Source organism: Anabas testudineus, chromosome 5 (genome assembly GCF_900324465.2).
Source record: "Anabas testudineus chromosome 5, fAnaTes1.2, whole genome shotgun sequence".
NCBI lineage: Eukaryota > Metazoa > Chordata > Actinopteri > Anabantiformes > Anabantidae > Anabas > Anabas testudineus.
This window is the reverse complement of record NC_046614.1, coordinates 16,682,181-16,697,479: the sequence shown is the minus strand read 5'-3', so window position 1 is coordinate 16,697,479 and position 15,299 is coordinate 16,682,181. Positions and strand designations below refer to the sequence as shown.

At 38.3% G+C, this 15,299-nt stretch overlaps 2 protein-coding genes across 2 annotated transcripts in view; one reads left to right on the top strand and one right to left on the bottom strand.

The window, feature by feature from the left end:
• Positions 1-8,107: 8,107 nt before the first annotated feature.
• The window catches only part of poc1a (POC1 centriolar protein A), a 32,485-nt gene continuing 25,293 nt past the window's right edge, over positions 8,108-15,299 (top strand). The window contains exons 1-6 of the mRNA XM_026346746.1: positions 8,108-8,297; positions 11,438-11,522; positions 11,674-11,845; positions 12,040-12,219; positions 12,371-12,478; positions 12,886-13,001. Coding sequence (XP_026202531.1) covers positions 8,283-8,297; positions 11,438-11,522; positions 11,674-11,845; positions 12,040-12,219; positions 12,371-12,478; positions 12,886-13,001 — 676 coding nt within the window. The 5' untranslated portion in view covers positions 8,108-8,282. The remainder of the gene's footprint in view (positions 8,298-11,437; positions 11,523-11,673; positions 11,846-12,039; positions 12,220-12,370; positions 12,479-12,885; positions 13,002-15,299) is intronic.
• b9d2 (B9 domain containing 2) lies at positions 9,432-10,240 on the bottom strand. Its single transcript, XM_026346747.1, has one exon. The coding sequence runs from the start codon at positions 10,119-10,121 to the stop codon at positions 9,594-9,596; it is 528 nt and encodes a 175-aa protein (XP_026202532.1). The 5' UTR covers positions 10,122-10,240; the 3' UTR covers positions 9,432-9,593.

Sequence of the window (15,299 nt, the reverse complement as noted above, 5' to 3'; positions counted from 1 at the left end):
GAAAATATTTTGTCATGATGAAATATCGGTCTAAATCCCTGTCGTCATGTTATCATGTGTCTGTCTGATGCATTATGAAAGTGATCAAAACAGAATTACATTTCAAAGTTTTAAACATTCCTCTGGGCTTTCAGGTGGCTCCCCACTGTGCAGCTGCAATTTGAAAACAATGCACCCCTTATTAGGATTGCAGTGTCATCTTTGCAGATGAATATTCTGTGAAATGAAACATGATCTTTCAATCCCTCTGTGCTCTCCCCACTTTCAACAACTCTAAACAGATAGTGTTATAAGCTGGGGTCGGTGTTCTTTGATCTGTGTAATGCAAAAATTGAGTTTGATGTGCATGAGAGGCAGACAGTGAAAAATGACACAAAGCGATGCACAAGCTGAGAGCTGGTATCATTTCTCCTTTCCATGATTAAAAAAAAAAAAAGATTTCCATGACTTCATTAAAACGGGTGTTGATGCTGTCTTAATATCAGTAGTGTAATATATAGACATGAAAGCTAATTGAGCATAAATGGTCCAGTCCAGTTCCATGGTTTGGCTGCTTTTGACAGTGTCCACAGTATTTGTGTTGCTGCTATCGTCCGGGACAAGATAACTGCAAGTCCTCCAGGCCTGCAGGAATGTTATCATGTGACTCTTTTATTGTTTGAACAAGCCTCAAAGGTGAAAAGTGTATGTGGCTAATAGGACTGCACGCAATCTTTGAACGTTACTGGGACAAAGTTGGGAAAATGAACGTGTTGTTGGTAAAGTGAATTCAGGGCCTTTGTGATTATCACCCTGCATGTGGTGAAACTGCGTTCATATTTCAGAATGTGCAGCCTCGTGTGGCGATTAACCGTGAATGAGCTGATTATGGTGGCGTGCACTGTTTCTGAGTTACATAAAGAAATGTATTTAATGATCGTGCTGAGGCTGGCTGTGAGCTCATGGGATTTTGAGAAGAGATTTTTGTTTAATGTGAATGGTTGTTTAATTTCACACAGTCAGTCACACGCTGAGTCACACTGAAACGATCCTTCCAAGCTGTATTTACACTGACCAGCAATGGCAAGTTGTCATTGCAAAACTACTTCTGTTAAAGTGGAAGAGACATGTCTGTTCTTGCAACACATCAGCAGAGAGTGACTAAACAGTCCAGGGAAAACCAGAAATTAGATTTCACGTCTCATGTTGTAATGATTAAACGGACAAGGGGACCGAGACTGATGCAGATGAAGCACATGAACATACGGCGGATCATAAAAATCTCTTGACTGTTTTATTAATGGTTTTATTTTACATTTTACATTTTCAACCCATAATATTTGTGTGTTTACTCACAATGACTCATCAGACAGTATTATTAAACTTTTTATCAGTCGTGTTAACAAGACACTGATAATTAACTGCAGTCGTAAGTGGGTGAAACATACAGGGAAGTACACTGACAAGCTTTGTTTATTTACTGCACTTAACTTCTTTTATGCTTACTGGAAGCATGAGAGAGGAATGGAACAACATGGTCACCACCCTGACTGTATTGATAAATAAATGAGGGACAACTATCATTATGTCGTTATGTATAATGTGCAGTAGGTTCTCAATTAGGATTTTGGTTCTAGAAGTTTGAAAGTCAACTTCAGAGCCGACGGCATGACACTGATAGATACATCACCCATGTCTTTGAAGCACTTGATTTTAAAGAAAACTCATCAGATTATGAAATGTTTCAATGTGATTTTGTTAAAATAACATGGAAATGAATTTCTTAATAAATGTAATAAGCTTCAGTTACAAGCAAACATTCAATCTTTTTGAATGTATTATTGGAAAGTGTAAGTCTCATATATAGTAAAATAAATGTTTGCATGTGGACAATATGGTGACATCTTTTCCCGGTCAGGCGATCTGCTATGCACTCAGTGGCAACTGCAATTAAATAACTGGGTGAATACTAATTAGACATCATCTCTGTGCTCTTGATAATTACATTCGAAGTTCCTTCCAGGAAACATTTTTAACATTATTAGAATGTTCTTCGGAGACAATGACCTTCAAAATGAAAGCACTGTTTGACGTTTCATCAAGAAGAGTGAAACGTGGTGGATTAGGATCAACTGTTTAAAGAGCACAAGGCGTTTGAAGGTTTCGGATAAGACTGGCCTTGTTACTCGCTCCCCAGTGTCCAAGCTCACCAGCTGGACGTCTCTGTCACTTGTCTGTTGTCCTTGGTTAGACACAGCTTCACACAGACAAACAAGGTTATGATACAGAAGAGGGTACAACAGTTACAAGACTATAAAGAAAATGGGACTTTTATTTCTTGTACTTGTACTTTAATCCCTTTCTGTATTAGTAGTTTATTATTATTACAATTATTATTATTATTATTATTATTATTATTAGTAGTAGTAGTAGTAGTAGTAGTAGTAGTAGTAGTAGTAGTCATATGGCAGGTTTTACATTTACCCTTAATTTCTTGGATGTTATCTGGTTTTTATTGCTCTTATTGGCAGCAGTAATTGTGTTCTTGTAAAGGCTGTTGAAATTAAAATGTGTCTGATGAAACATTCATTGTAGAAAAACCTGATTCAGACTTTGCCCACACCCTCTTGATACCACACAAGGAACAAGGATGTATAAAGGTGACCTTCAGAAAATGCCAGTAGCTCTGTTACTGAGGTTGTATCACATTTCTGGTAACTTTACAGTGTTTAGTCGGGAGTTTCCTCCTCAGATTTTCCCTCTTTCTTTATTTTTTTTTTCAGCTTGAGTCATTTTTAAGTAAAGGTAAGTAACCAGTCATTATCAACACAACATGTTCAAACTCTAAAAACCAATAAAGAGTAAATGGAATTTGGCATTGTGATGTGAAGTCTTAGAAAGTCAGGACGTTACAGTCTCACCATTTAAAACACAAACCACAGAACCTGCACATTTCAGTTTTATGTTTAGGATGTATTTATGTCTTTATATTTCCATCTGTTCCAAAGTATTCATGTCTGTTGTTGTTTGAGTGTTTTCAGTCAGTGAGAGTGAGAGAGAAACGCTGCATGTGCGTGACACCAACAGCTGATTAAAGGATAACAGCCACGGCCTGATGAGGTCAGTCGTTCCTTTTTCCTCCCTGTGGGCCAAGCAACACCCCGGTCTTCCTTTGAGAAAAAGTGGTTTCATTAAACAAACCTGTCCGAGAACTGACACCATTATATCCCAGCACAATAAGAGCAGAGCACCAACGTCAACTCATTCATTTCACAATCAGTCAAAAAAGACACTTTTCAGGGGCATGACGACATCTTTTCCCAGTCAGGTGAACTGCTGTGCACTGACTGTGCAATTAAATAACTGGAGGAGTGTGTGTAAAGGTGCTTTGATAAGATTCTGGGTGAGAAGGCAGGAGAAACTGCAGTAACATCGGGATCTCGCCAATCTGCCTACAACATGCAGGTAAAAGGGAATCAGGCAAATCCATGTAACAGACGCTGATCCTTTACCCACTTAACAAAGCTACAAGTGGCATTACACTTTGTTCTTTAAATGATAATTCAATGTTTTGATTGTAACTTATCTCAGTGTTAATTACATAATGAATTAGTTTTAAAGTGCCGACTGTGTGTGTCTGTGTGTGAGGGGTCAGCTTGATGATTATTTTTCATTTCACAGCACACAATCAGCCGTTACACCACGGTACCACGATTACACCAAATTAAATGCACTTTACAGCATTTCTGCTTTTTTTTTTTTCTCTGATCAGCTCCGGTTGCGGGAAGTCTGGAAACACTAAAACTAAAACTTGCATCTCGGGAATGGAAATCAACTGACTTAAATGTACCGAGAAATAGGAAATGAACCACCAAAGTCTATTTAGTAACAAAGCAGGAGTCAGAATCTAGATTGACATTATTTTACTTTTAGCAGCAAAAGCTCAACTATATTTCATATGAAAATAAATCCTAATTAGTCCTAAAACAGGAGCAGTCAGCTTCTCTCCCAAGTGTTTCATACAGTAAGCTATTTTTTTAAGTAAAGTTCATTTACCTTGTAAATATTTGAACTATGAAGATTACGTGAGCACGGTTCAAACATGACCAACAAATATTAACTTTTTGTTGCTAAAGGCCTTAATTTGTCACTATGTGAAAAACCAGTGAAAAAACATCAAAATGAAAAACATCACCTACCCACAGTTAGAGATTATTTAATGAATCCTTCAAACAAAAAGTGCATTAGCACTAAAACTCAAAATATATTGTGACACCCCACTTAACCAATAACAAACTGTGTTTTTAACACTGCAACAAAGTCACAGAAAGTATTATTAAGGTTCATTCATTGGTAAAATATTACACAGAACTTCGTGTTATCGCCTGCGCATCTCTCAGGAACGTGTTCCTACAGGTTTTTAAAAAGTTTCTTTTTCTTTATTGGACAAATCACATTGTGGTGCTGTCTGCAGCGGTGCAGAACCTCATACGTCATCGCGAACAGTTTAGTGGGTTCGTGGGTCGTCACATTTCTTCCTCCACATCCAGCCAATCAGCGTTGTTCACGTTGAGTCTAAAAATAAAACCACCATTAGTGAGGCATTGTTGTGACTGTAGCGTGACTGCTGCAGAACAATGGGGTTAAATTCCTAGGTTGATCTTGTCTGGCTCAAGAGGAGTTGACAGAAGAAAGGTGTGCCTTTAAAAACCTGAGGTGGAATTTTTCTTACACACAATTAATCCATTAGATGAAAATCTATTACAAAGTTACATAAAGGATATCAAACGTGGAGGAAGTGTTACTTTATTTAAAGAAAAGACCATTATAATACATATAGTGGAAGTAAAAACACAACTCATGACTCTTATGACAGTGTGTGATGCAAGGCTCTAAACCACATTCATTAACCCCAACATGCTGCCACAAACACACTAATTGAAACAGTTGTGAAATAAGCTGTAGATGTGAAATCACCTTTCATCAGGCGTCAGCTTGTTATGAAGTCATGGTTGCTTTGTTCACTCATCTCATACCTTTCAGCTCCATTTCAAAGTCATATTACAAACCTTAAACATAAAAATAATCTCAAATACGTAGCAATAATGGATGAAGTTTGCTGATTCCGAGTTAAACTTTGTGGCTGGTGAAGCGCCACACCCTCTACTGACTGACCTCCACTCCTCTAGATGCCTGAATACCGGCTATCGCTGAAGGCCTTCCTTGTACAGAATATTTACTTAAGCATTTCCTGAACACCGTACGCAATTGTCAGGTGAGTTGTACAAAGTGAAAGATCCTCCCACAGTCTGGCAAAAAATAAACAATCAAAGAAATACCTTCTGGTGATTTTGAGTGACTTCGTTTTAATTAGTTAAAGGAAGTAAGTGAAAACAGAGAGATAGTGAAACAAGTGCAGGGCCTTTGAATAACACCGTCTTCATTCAAACGTTGTTTTTAATTATCCAGCTTTGACAGAGGTTCAGTTCAAAAAGCTGACTCTCAGCTGACAATAACTCAGATCTGTGGTCTAACTGCTCTATAAAACCAGCTAGTCTCATTTTCTATGCAACATTAAACTGAAATACAGTGGAAATGTTGAAATAGGCGCTTTGCCAGAGACAGAGTTCTTCCACTCTTTGTGCAAAAGCTTCACACACGCGACACAACTTCTACTCTGAGCACACAAAAACGAAACAATTCCCAAAAAAAGCGTGGGCGGCCTGTGCACTGCGGCTAATGGGAGCTAATAAAAACAATTCTTGACTATGAAAGAGCAAATGAGATCACATGGCTACGGGAGATAAGATTACAGCGCTGCGGTTTGAATAGCTGTCATGAATGGCTCCAGATAAAACAAATAACATCAAAAAACATCCTCTGTTACTGAAAAGGAAATGGTGTCTGTGGACCAAGCCCAGGTTTATTTTCAGGGAACCACACATCCCTTGAACATCACACAGTTTTCAGTTCCATGAAAAAGTTTGAATCTGTACTTAAATGTTGTAGCTGCAGATAAAGTGCTGCTGAAGAGGTTCTGGCGGCGTGTGCATGTGAGAAAAATCCGGGTGTGTTACTGTACACAATCACAATCATAATCACACTTCCTCTGCCATTGAACATGAATCAATACTTGTGGTTCTAACGATTCTGATTCATTTGTGACTTTCTTCCTTCTTCCTTCTCCTTTTACTCGCAAAATCTGAGAAGCAACTGTTTTATACGGGAATTATGACAATCAAGCGGTTTTATGAATTGCACGGTGGACGTGTAGTGAACAGTGTAGTATTACTCTTGATAACAGAGAGACCATAAACCTGTGGGTATGACTAATTCCAGTAAGAGGATTTGCTTTTATCTACCTGAAGGAAGGGGAGAAAAACTTTCTTCCAGGAAGACATTTAAATTCATTTTATTATAGTTTGTTGATGAACTACTGACTCTCTCGGTCTTGGGTTGATTAGAAGTGAAAGCCTTTATGGAAGTTAACAGCTTTTATAGTACAACTAACAGTTAATGCAATATAATAATACAGTAAACGTAGTAGAGGGAAGTAAATATCTTTTAAACAGACATATGGTCTCATTTAATAAAAGGCTTTCTGACTCTGCATTGGAACATGTGTCACAGGTTTTTTTTTTTTTAAATGACTCTGCTAAAGGATGTTTATGTGTCTCCAAACAAATACAGCACAGTGTAGGTAGATTGTTACTAGAGGAAGTTCGGCTTGTTTTTGTAAATATATCCTAAATCAGAAAGATGACTGTGTAGTGTGAAATCACCATCTGACAACAACATAATTACAGCTGGTCGTTCTACTGAAACATAGGCTGAGGACAAACTGTGGTGTGAACTACTGTACATGACGAAGCAACCATCCAGCTGAAAAGACCTGCAGGGGATTTAGTTAAACACTGGGTGTGTGTTGGTCAAATTGGGTTATTCCATAACTGAATTAACCTTGAAATGCCTTTCTTGAATCATTTCTTGTCTCTGCAGCTCTTAACCCTGAGTACCCCACTGCTTCCATTGTTTGTTTGTTTTTAAGTATGAAAACACCAACCACTAAAGCACAGTGTGTACCTTAATGTGTAGAACATACCTCAGCATGAAATACTCAAGTGAGGTACAAGTACCTCAAACACTTAAGTGCAGTGTGTGAACAAGAGCACTTGTTTTATTCCTCCCTATTCTTCTTGCATGAAAATTAGGTTGTGCTTCCTCCCCTCTGTCTCCGTCTCTCTGTACCTTTCTGCAGGTATCCTCTGCCTTGGAGCTGTATATGTCCAGAATCCTTTTGACCTGCCAAACGTTTTTGCTTGTTGTTGTTGTTTTTATTGCCTGCTGTTCTTTTCTCTCTCCTCTTTCCACCCACCCAAACCGGTCGAGGCAGATGGCCACCCACAATGAGGCTGGTTCTGCTGCAGGTTTCTTACTCTAAAGGGAGTTTTTCTTCTCCACTGTTGCCCAAAGCTTGCTTAAAGAGATTGTTGGGTTTTCTATGTAATTTCCTATACAATTATACTCTGTAGGGTCTTAAACATTAGACACTGTAAAGGCCTTGAGGCGGCTTCTGGTGTTATTTGGCACTATACAAATAAAACTGAATTGAATTGATTGGACTACAGAAAATTACACATTTAAGTATGTAAATCCTCAGTTTCTTTGTGATAAGCTAATTTTGCTTGTGTTAGTTAGTTAGTTGTTTCAAATAAAGATTTAATCTATGACAGAGTTCCCAGACCAAAGGCCTGAAGCACCGCTCCGCTGCTGACACCTGGCGGTAATGACACGTAAGTGCACGATGATTTAGATTGATTCCTACCACCACTACTTCTATTACTAGTACTAGTACTACTAGTAATAATAATAATAATAATAATAATAATAATAATAATAATAATAACAATAATAACAATAATAATAATAATAGCAACAACAATAATAATAATAATAACAATAATAATAATAATAATAATAATAACAGTAATAATGTACTATGTATTATTTACTGTATATATCTGTGACAGTACATTTTTAGTCGGCTCAAACCTTACTGACAGCAGGACTTCCCCTTTAAGACGCTCAGCGCTCAGTCGCGGCGGGTAAACTGAACTCTGTTGTTGTTAGCAACTAGCGGCTACATGTAAGCTAACGTTAGCCGACCGGGAAGTTAACGGAACAATATCGGTATATCATTCGTGGTGATAACGAAGTGGAGTACTGTTGTGTTTCTGCTGTAACGATTACAACAAACAGGACAGGTCGTTCGCACCGGTTGTTTATCTACTTTGTTAGGAAAGATGACATCTGCTCAGGTGAGTGTGCTGCACGCTAGTTCAGCCACAGCGCTGAAGTTGGCATCTTATGTGGAGTTTACATCTGTTAAACAGCGAGTGTTAAAATAGTAGATTAATAACAACAGATACTTCTTTGCACACTGTCCCAACCTTATCTGAGCATAATTTACTATATCACTAGTGATTTACTCTATTACACTATCAGTGGCACATACTGTGTGATCAAAGTGAAATGTCAAACATACATTCACATAAATACTCTAAAATACTTCTAACACTACTATTCTACTTTTGGGTTTAATAATATTGCACTTTACACAACAGATAGTTTGTAAGCCGATGAGAAACTAAATTATTATATTATATAGGAAATCGACTCCTTATTAAAATGTTTGTGTGCTTATTAAGTCAGTATTATTCAGCCATATCTTTACTGCTTATTTAATAAACATTTGACTTCATGTAGTCATGAAATTTGCAGTTTGGTTCTATGTTTGTCTATTGTAGTTGAAGATTTTGTACAATATTGAACCTTAAAGTAGTTTTTTTTTTTTTTTTAGACAAATAGCCTTAACATGCACCTCTGTCAGTCTGGGATGTATGATGGAGTTCAATTTGTGGAAATTGACATGTTGCTGAATAGGCATAGTTAGGTGGTGTTTGTTTTGTCCAAAACATGAGTATTTATGCAGACATGTTATTTTTGCATTGAGCTAGGTGAGTTCCCTTAAGTATTTCCAATTCTTACATACACATAAAACTGTTCCTGCTAAGCTGTCATTACACATCTAAAGCAAATACGACGGTGTGCCAAGCTTGAAGTCCCCTTTGAAATGGAAAATGAACTAAGAATCATTTAATTACAGATTAAATCGGTGTGGCCTCTGAAAATATATTTGTGGAATGTGTTAAAAACACACACAGATTTGAGTCAGGATGTTTTGACATTCTGCATACATTAAACAATGATGGTATTAAACTGTCTGCTAGTCTCTGAAATCATAGATTAACTTGTGAAAATGCCTATTTCCCAGAGTTAGGGGACATCTCCAGATTCATTTTATTTTATCCAGAATTTGTGACAAAGAAAAGCAAAACATCTTCATGCTATTTTTTCCCCAGCACAAAACTAGTACTACCGACGTGACACCAACTTCGTTAAGGCATTCGTTTATTTACTTATATCCATATTATAAAAACACAAACACATTTTACAAAAAAGTACAAAACCTCCAAATATATGTCAAACATTTGGCTGTACAGAACAGGACGCAGTATAATCCACCAGGATCTCTTACAGTCCTTTACTCCGTGTTAATTTTCGACGCCATATTTGTCAAAGTGTCTCATGATAACTCCGAGCTCCAGCTCCACGGTCCCCATGGCTTCGGTGTGCAGTCTGTATCTGTCCGCCCCGCTGTATATGAGGTCCGGGCTGCGGAGCTGGGGACCTCCGCCGACAAACATTTGCGCCAGCTGCTCTTGCCAGGAGCCGAGCGGCCTCCATGTCACACAGCTCACCCGGTGATGGCCGGGGCTGGACGGGATATGGCAGTATCCGTATCCGTACAGCTGGCATCGACCAAAGGAGTCCTGCTGCCACACTTGGAGGTGAATCTTCGGCCAGCCCTGGAGTCCCTTAGTGGCGTAGTGCAGATCAATCGGGTGGCTCCAGTACGCCATGTCTCCGGTTTGCGGGACGTCCACCTGGGTCTGACCCTCCTTCAGACCAGACAGAAGCCGCCATGCTCCTCCGGTGTGAACTCCCCACTTGCAGAACAAACTGCTGTGCGGGAAACCACCGGCCCCGACGATCTGTCCTATAACATGCAGCTCTGCCATGTCGCATGAGTCCGCTCCCACCTGCACACACGGAAACGGAGTTTATTGTGGTGAATTAGTGTTTTGGACTCTCGCAGGTTTTCAGGCCTCAGTCTCTAACAGCTAGCTGCACAGCCCGCGTCTCCTTGGTAACTGAGGGCACTGTTTTACATGTAGCCCGAGTTTGGTATCTCAGGCACAACTTCCTGCCTGTCTTCGTACACATCCCTCATTCATAAACAGAAACTTTTAAGCATTTAAATGCCCAAATATCTTTTTTCCATCTCTCTTTGTGTCCAACACACTACCTAAAAACACATTTGACGGGTGGAGAATATTGTTGGTATCTTAGAGTAGGAACTGCTGCCTGACGAGGTAAACGCAGGGGAAATTCGCCCGGGCTATTATAACACAACATGAGCTCACTGGAGTTCAACCAAGTTACAACCACATGTTAATTACTCATAATCAGGCGGTAACGACGACATAATTAAGCTACTCTGCTGACTCCAAACGACTGCAGATTAATTGGTTTGTCAGAAAAGCGAACGGGCTTTGGAGTCTAGGGACAAGGACACTAGCAAACAGCGCCACCCCACGGCTGCAGCAGAAACTCATTCTATAGTTGCATGGAAAAAGATGCATAGTTTGTTGATTATTGAGGCATCTACAGCAAACAAACATAAAACAGCACTTCTTTACATGTTAATGCAACGTAACACAGTTACCTATAGTATCCAGCGTGTTTAGACTGTCTTGTCCACGTAGCATGTTTAGTATCCATAGAGGTTAATTCTAATGTAGCTGTAGTAGAAGACAGCCTCTGTTCAGTTCAACTTTCTGCTGTTTTTAATGATTTTACCTAAAAACGATATAATATTAATTTAATTAATTTAATTTTAATTCAATTAATTCAATTAAAAATAGTAATAAGTTTTGGAAAAAGATAATAAAAATCCAAGCTGATATTATGGCATGCACAGTAGTTATAGTAGCAAAAGCACAGGTATTACTAGTAGCATAAACGACTGCTTTGTTCAAGTGTCCTCCGTGACGGCAACACTGAGATATATCAGGATCCTGAAACTCAAACAGCCAATGGAATTGATCCATCATCAAATATATTGCCAACATAATCTATGTTGTTTGAGTAAAATTTGTATGATGTAGTTTGTTTCTCTAAAAACTGAATTCAATTAATTCATTCCACCTATACAGCCCAGATTAGCTCTTTTTGAGTGTAGGATTCCATGTGTATTTTCCCTAAGTTTGAGCTTGTATTTAGTCTTAAGTTATTTAATGTTTTCAAACGTATCTCTGTCTGTTTATCCATACAGTTCGATCCAACCTTGGAGAGGCATTTCAAGGGTCACAGAGACACTGTAACAAGTGTGGACTTCAGCTGCAACATGAAACAGATTGGTAGCTGCTGCTATTTTTTTTTCTGTCTGATAATTTGCTTTATGTGTTTGCTGTTGTCTTTTTGTCTTTTATCATTTTATCATTTTGTGTATGGGATCTTTTCTGTGGTCACTGTGTTCACTCCATACACTTGTTCTCCCTCCTTTCTCAGCCACAGGCTCCATGGACTCCTGTGTGATGATCTGGAACATGAAACCTCAGATGCGAGCATATCGCTTTGATGGACACAAAGATGCTGTCATTTCTGTTGAGTTTTCTCCCTCTGGCCACCTGGTGGCCTCCGCCTCCAGAGACAAGACTGTACGTCTTTGGGTGCCCAGCATGTAAGTTTTCCTCCTTTATTGTTGTTAGAACATATCCCCATTGTTGTATTATATGGGAGAACTAGAACAAAGCACAGGAACACTCACTCATAAAAGCAAAAAAGACAGAAGTCAGATGAAGGCACACATTGTGCAGCTAGTTTTTGATTTTTGTCATAAACCTTAGTGTTGTTGGTCTTTTTATGTGTGTACAGGAAGGCTGAGTCAACAGTGTTCAGGGCTCACACTGCCACCGTGCGCAGCATTAACTTTTCTGGCGATGGGCAGACTCTGGTCACAGCCTCTGATGACAAGACCATTAAACTGTGGACTGTCCACAGGCAAAAGTTCCTGTTTTCTCTCAACCAGCACATCAACTGGGTCCGCTGTGCCAAGTATGAGATGCATTTGTTGCGATATTTTAAAGTGTACCATACAGTTTTGAAAAGAAATGTCTTTGTTGTATTTATGTTTGTGTTTGCTCTTCGTAAACTAAAAGCTATTTAGCATTTGACCAATTCACTGTTCCCAATCTAATTCTTATAGGTTTTCCCCAGATGATCGTTTGATTGTGTCATCCAGTGATGATAAAACTGTAAAGCTGTGGGACAAGAACAGCAGAGAGTGTATCCATTCTTTTTATGAACATGCTGGGTGAGCACTTAACTAGAATAATACATAAGAAATGTTGTAAGATTGTAGAAAGTATTTCTTTGAGGTTTCTTTGAAGTTGAAGATCTAGTGTATTATATATTGCTCATAATTGAATTATTTAGAGAAACAGACATTGCATTACTTTAAAACTGATGTTTTGGCTGCAAAAGAAAAAGGTGACAAGTCACATAACTTTGTGTTGTCCTGTGAAAATCTCTGTAAATAAGCCACTGAAAATCCACTCACTAATCACAAGCTTCTATATATATATAAAATATATAATTAAAATAGTCAAACTTTTCTTTCTATGCAAGTTTAATTAATCTTCTAAAATAAATAGTTTTATTTCTGTCAGTGCTTAAGGAAATACCTTACTTCATTAAATGCCATATTTTCTTTCTCTCAAGTTATGCAAGTCATGTGGACTTTCATCCCAGTGGAACATGCATTGCTGCAGCCAGTACTGACAACTCTGTCAAGGTGTGGGACATTAGATCCCATAAGATGCTACAACACTACCAAGGTAAAACACATCAAAACCCGTACATAGGATCTATATAATTTACAGTGAAGTAATTTGAAGATTTACTTTAGCAAATGGCGAAGCATTTGTACTGTAGAAGCATTTACAGTGGCAAGAGAAAGTAAGTGTAAGTTTTTAAATGTTGTAGTTTTCTGCATTAATTGTGCATTGTGCTGCAAAAAGCATGTGAACACTTATTTACTGATTTATTTACTGCTTGACCCCCTCCTTGGCAATAATAACCTTAACCACTCGCGTGTAGCTGTGGATCAGACCTGCACATCGTTCAGGAGGAATTTTAGCCCATTCTTCCTGCAGAACTGCTTTAGCTCTGTCATATTCTTTGCAGAAGTACAGAAATATCACATAATGAATTTATGCTTTAAAGCTCATGATTTAAATAGTAATCAAGATTCATGATTTCTTACGTTTTCAATAAGGCAAGTGTTTGTGCCTTTTTGGCAGTCTGCCACTCAGTCTGGTTGTTCTAATCGGCTCTCTTAAATGGATTTCAGTTGTAGGATGTAATAATGGATAATTACATCTGTCTGAGGAGAGTGGACATGAAGATAAAAGCTTTTCTTCTCCTCTCACATTCCCTCCTCTGCTCTGCTTTTCTCTCCACAGTGCTTCACGTTAGTGTAGTTAACCAATTTAGCCACCTTAAAGTGTTAAATTGTGGTTAAAGTGTGGCATGGTCACTGTTAGATATACAGTATATTAGATTTATTAGAAATTACAAACAATGCCAGATAAATATGTTGGATGTAAGGTTAAACCTAGTCCAAACATTTAGTGCTTCTTAAAGGGTCATGTATAAATGGTCTATATGGCAACGTAAGTAAATGGTTTAGTACATTGAATCCTAAATTTAGTTGTGATTTAACCATTTTAGTTCGCTCCTGTGTTGTAATTTCAACGGATCTTCTGTTTATTGGGGTAACTATAACTTTACTTGTTAAGCACTTTCAAACAACAAGGTTGACCAAAGTGCTGTACAAATTAAAACTGTAACAAAGAATACAAGCAGCACAAGCAGTGCCTACATCTCTTTCTTACTCTCAGTATGCTTACGTTGCAGCCTCTCATGATTTTTTTTACAGCTAGAGATCTCAGTATGTCTATACGTGTCATATCATGATGCAACCAGCAGAGGGACCACATCACCTGTCAAATGTTCTCATTTTGTCTTCCTAAAAAATCCATTCACCACTCAGTGTTATTATTTCAAGCCTGAGGAAGCTGTAATTATATGCTGTAGGCTACTATATGTAATCAACCATACTTGTGTAAACCTGATCATACGCCATTCTCAAGTCACACAACAACTGGGCAGAGAACTTTAGTGTGATCAAGCAAGACAGTCTTAATAGCCTAAGGTGCTGGATAGACCTGACCTGATCTTCAGAGTTCATGTTATTTTTACTTTAGTATATAGACTGGCAAGAAAAGGTGTTATTCTCCACAGGATTATTGTGAAGAAATTAAAGACTCTCTTAAAAGATATACACTCTGGTCTCAAGAGAAGAGCTGCAACTGGATCCAATCAGGATCCACTTACTTACAAGTATCCTCCATAAAAAAATAGATGCATCCCTCCTTCTGTTGCATTGTATAAACAAGAGAGAAACAAGCAGGCAGAGTTGTCAATAAAAAACCTTACTAAGGTTGGCAAACTGGAAGAAAAGGTTACAGTGGGCCAAGATACAGTGGAATTTATGATTGGCAACCAGCCTTGTGGACTGTCCAAGTTTGAAGCAAAGAAGAACAATGTAGAGCTGAGGCACAGAACTCATGGAAAGGTGATAGATGCCTAACACCATCAGTGAAGCATGGAGATGAAAATGTGACGGATGCCAAAGCATCCCCAAGTCACCACCAAAACATCTCCATAATGTGCAAGGCATCCTCAGGAACCTACTCCATACTAAAAAGGCATATCATTCTCACGGGCAACAACTGATTGGGGATAACTTCATTATACAGCAGGACATCGACCCTAAGCATTCTTCATTTGAAGAAGAAAGTAGCCCATGAGAGGAAATCACACCTGGTATTTTTACAAAGGGTGTTTTTTGATGGTAGTAAAGTTTAAACATGATTTAACTACTATTCTGTACTCAAATATGCTTAAAAATGATTAAATACACTAGGTCTTATTTAAGTATAAAATAGGGGGGAAGTCTTTCTGAAGTTTTACTGGTCAGTGTGTAATAAAAAGCTGGTAGTATCATCTCAGTAAGAGTGGTATGTCATAATTAAAGCTTTATTAATCAGTTAGGTATGATGAAGCTTAAT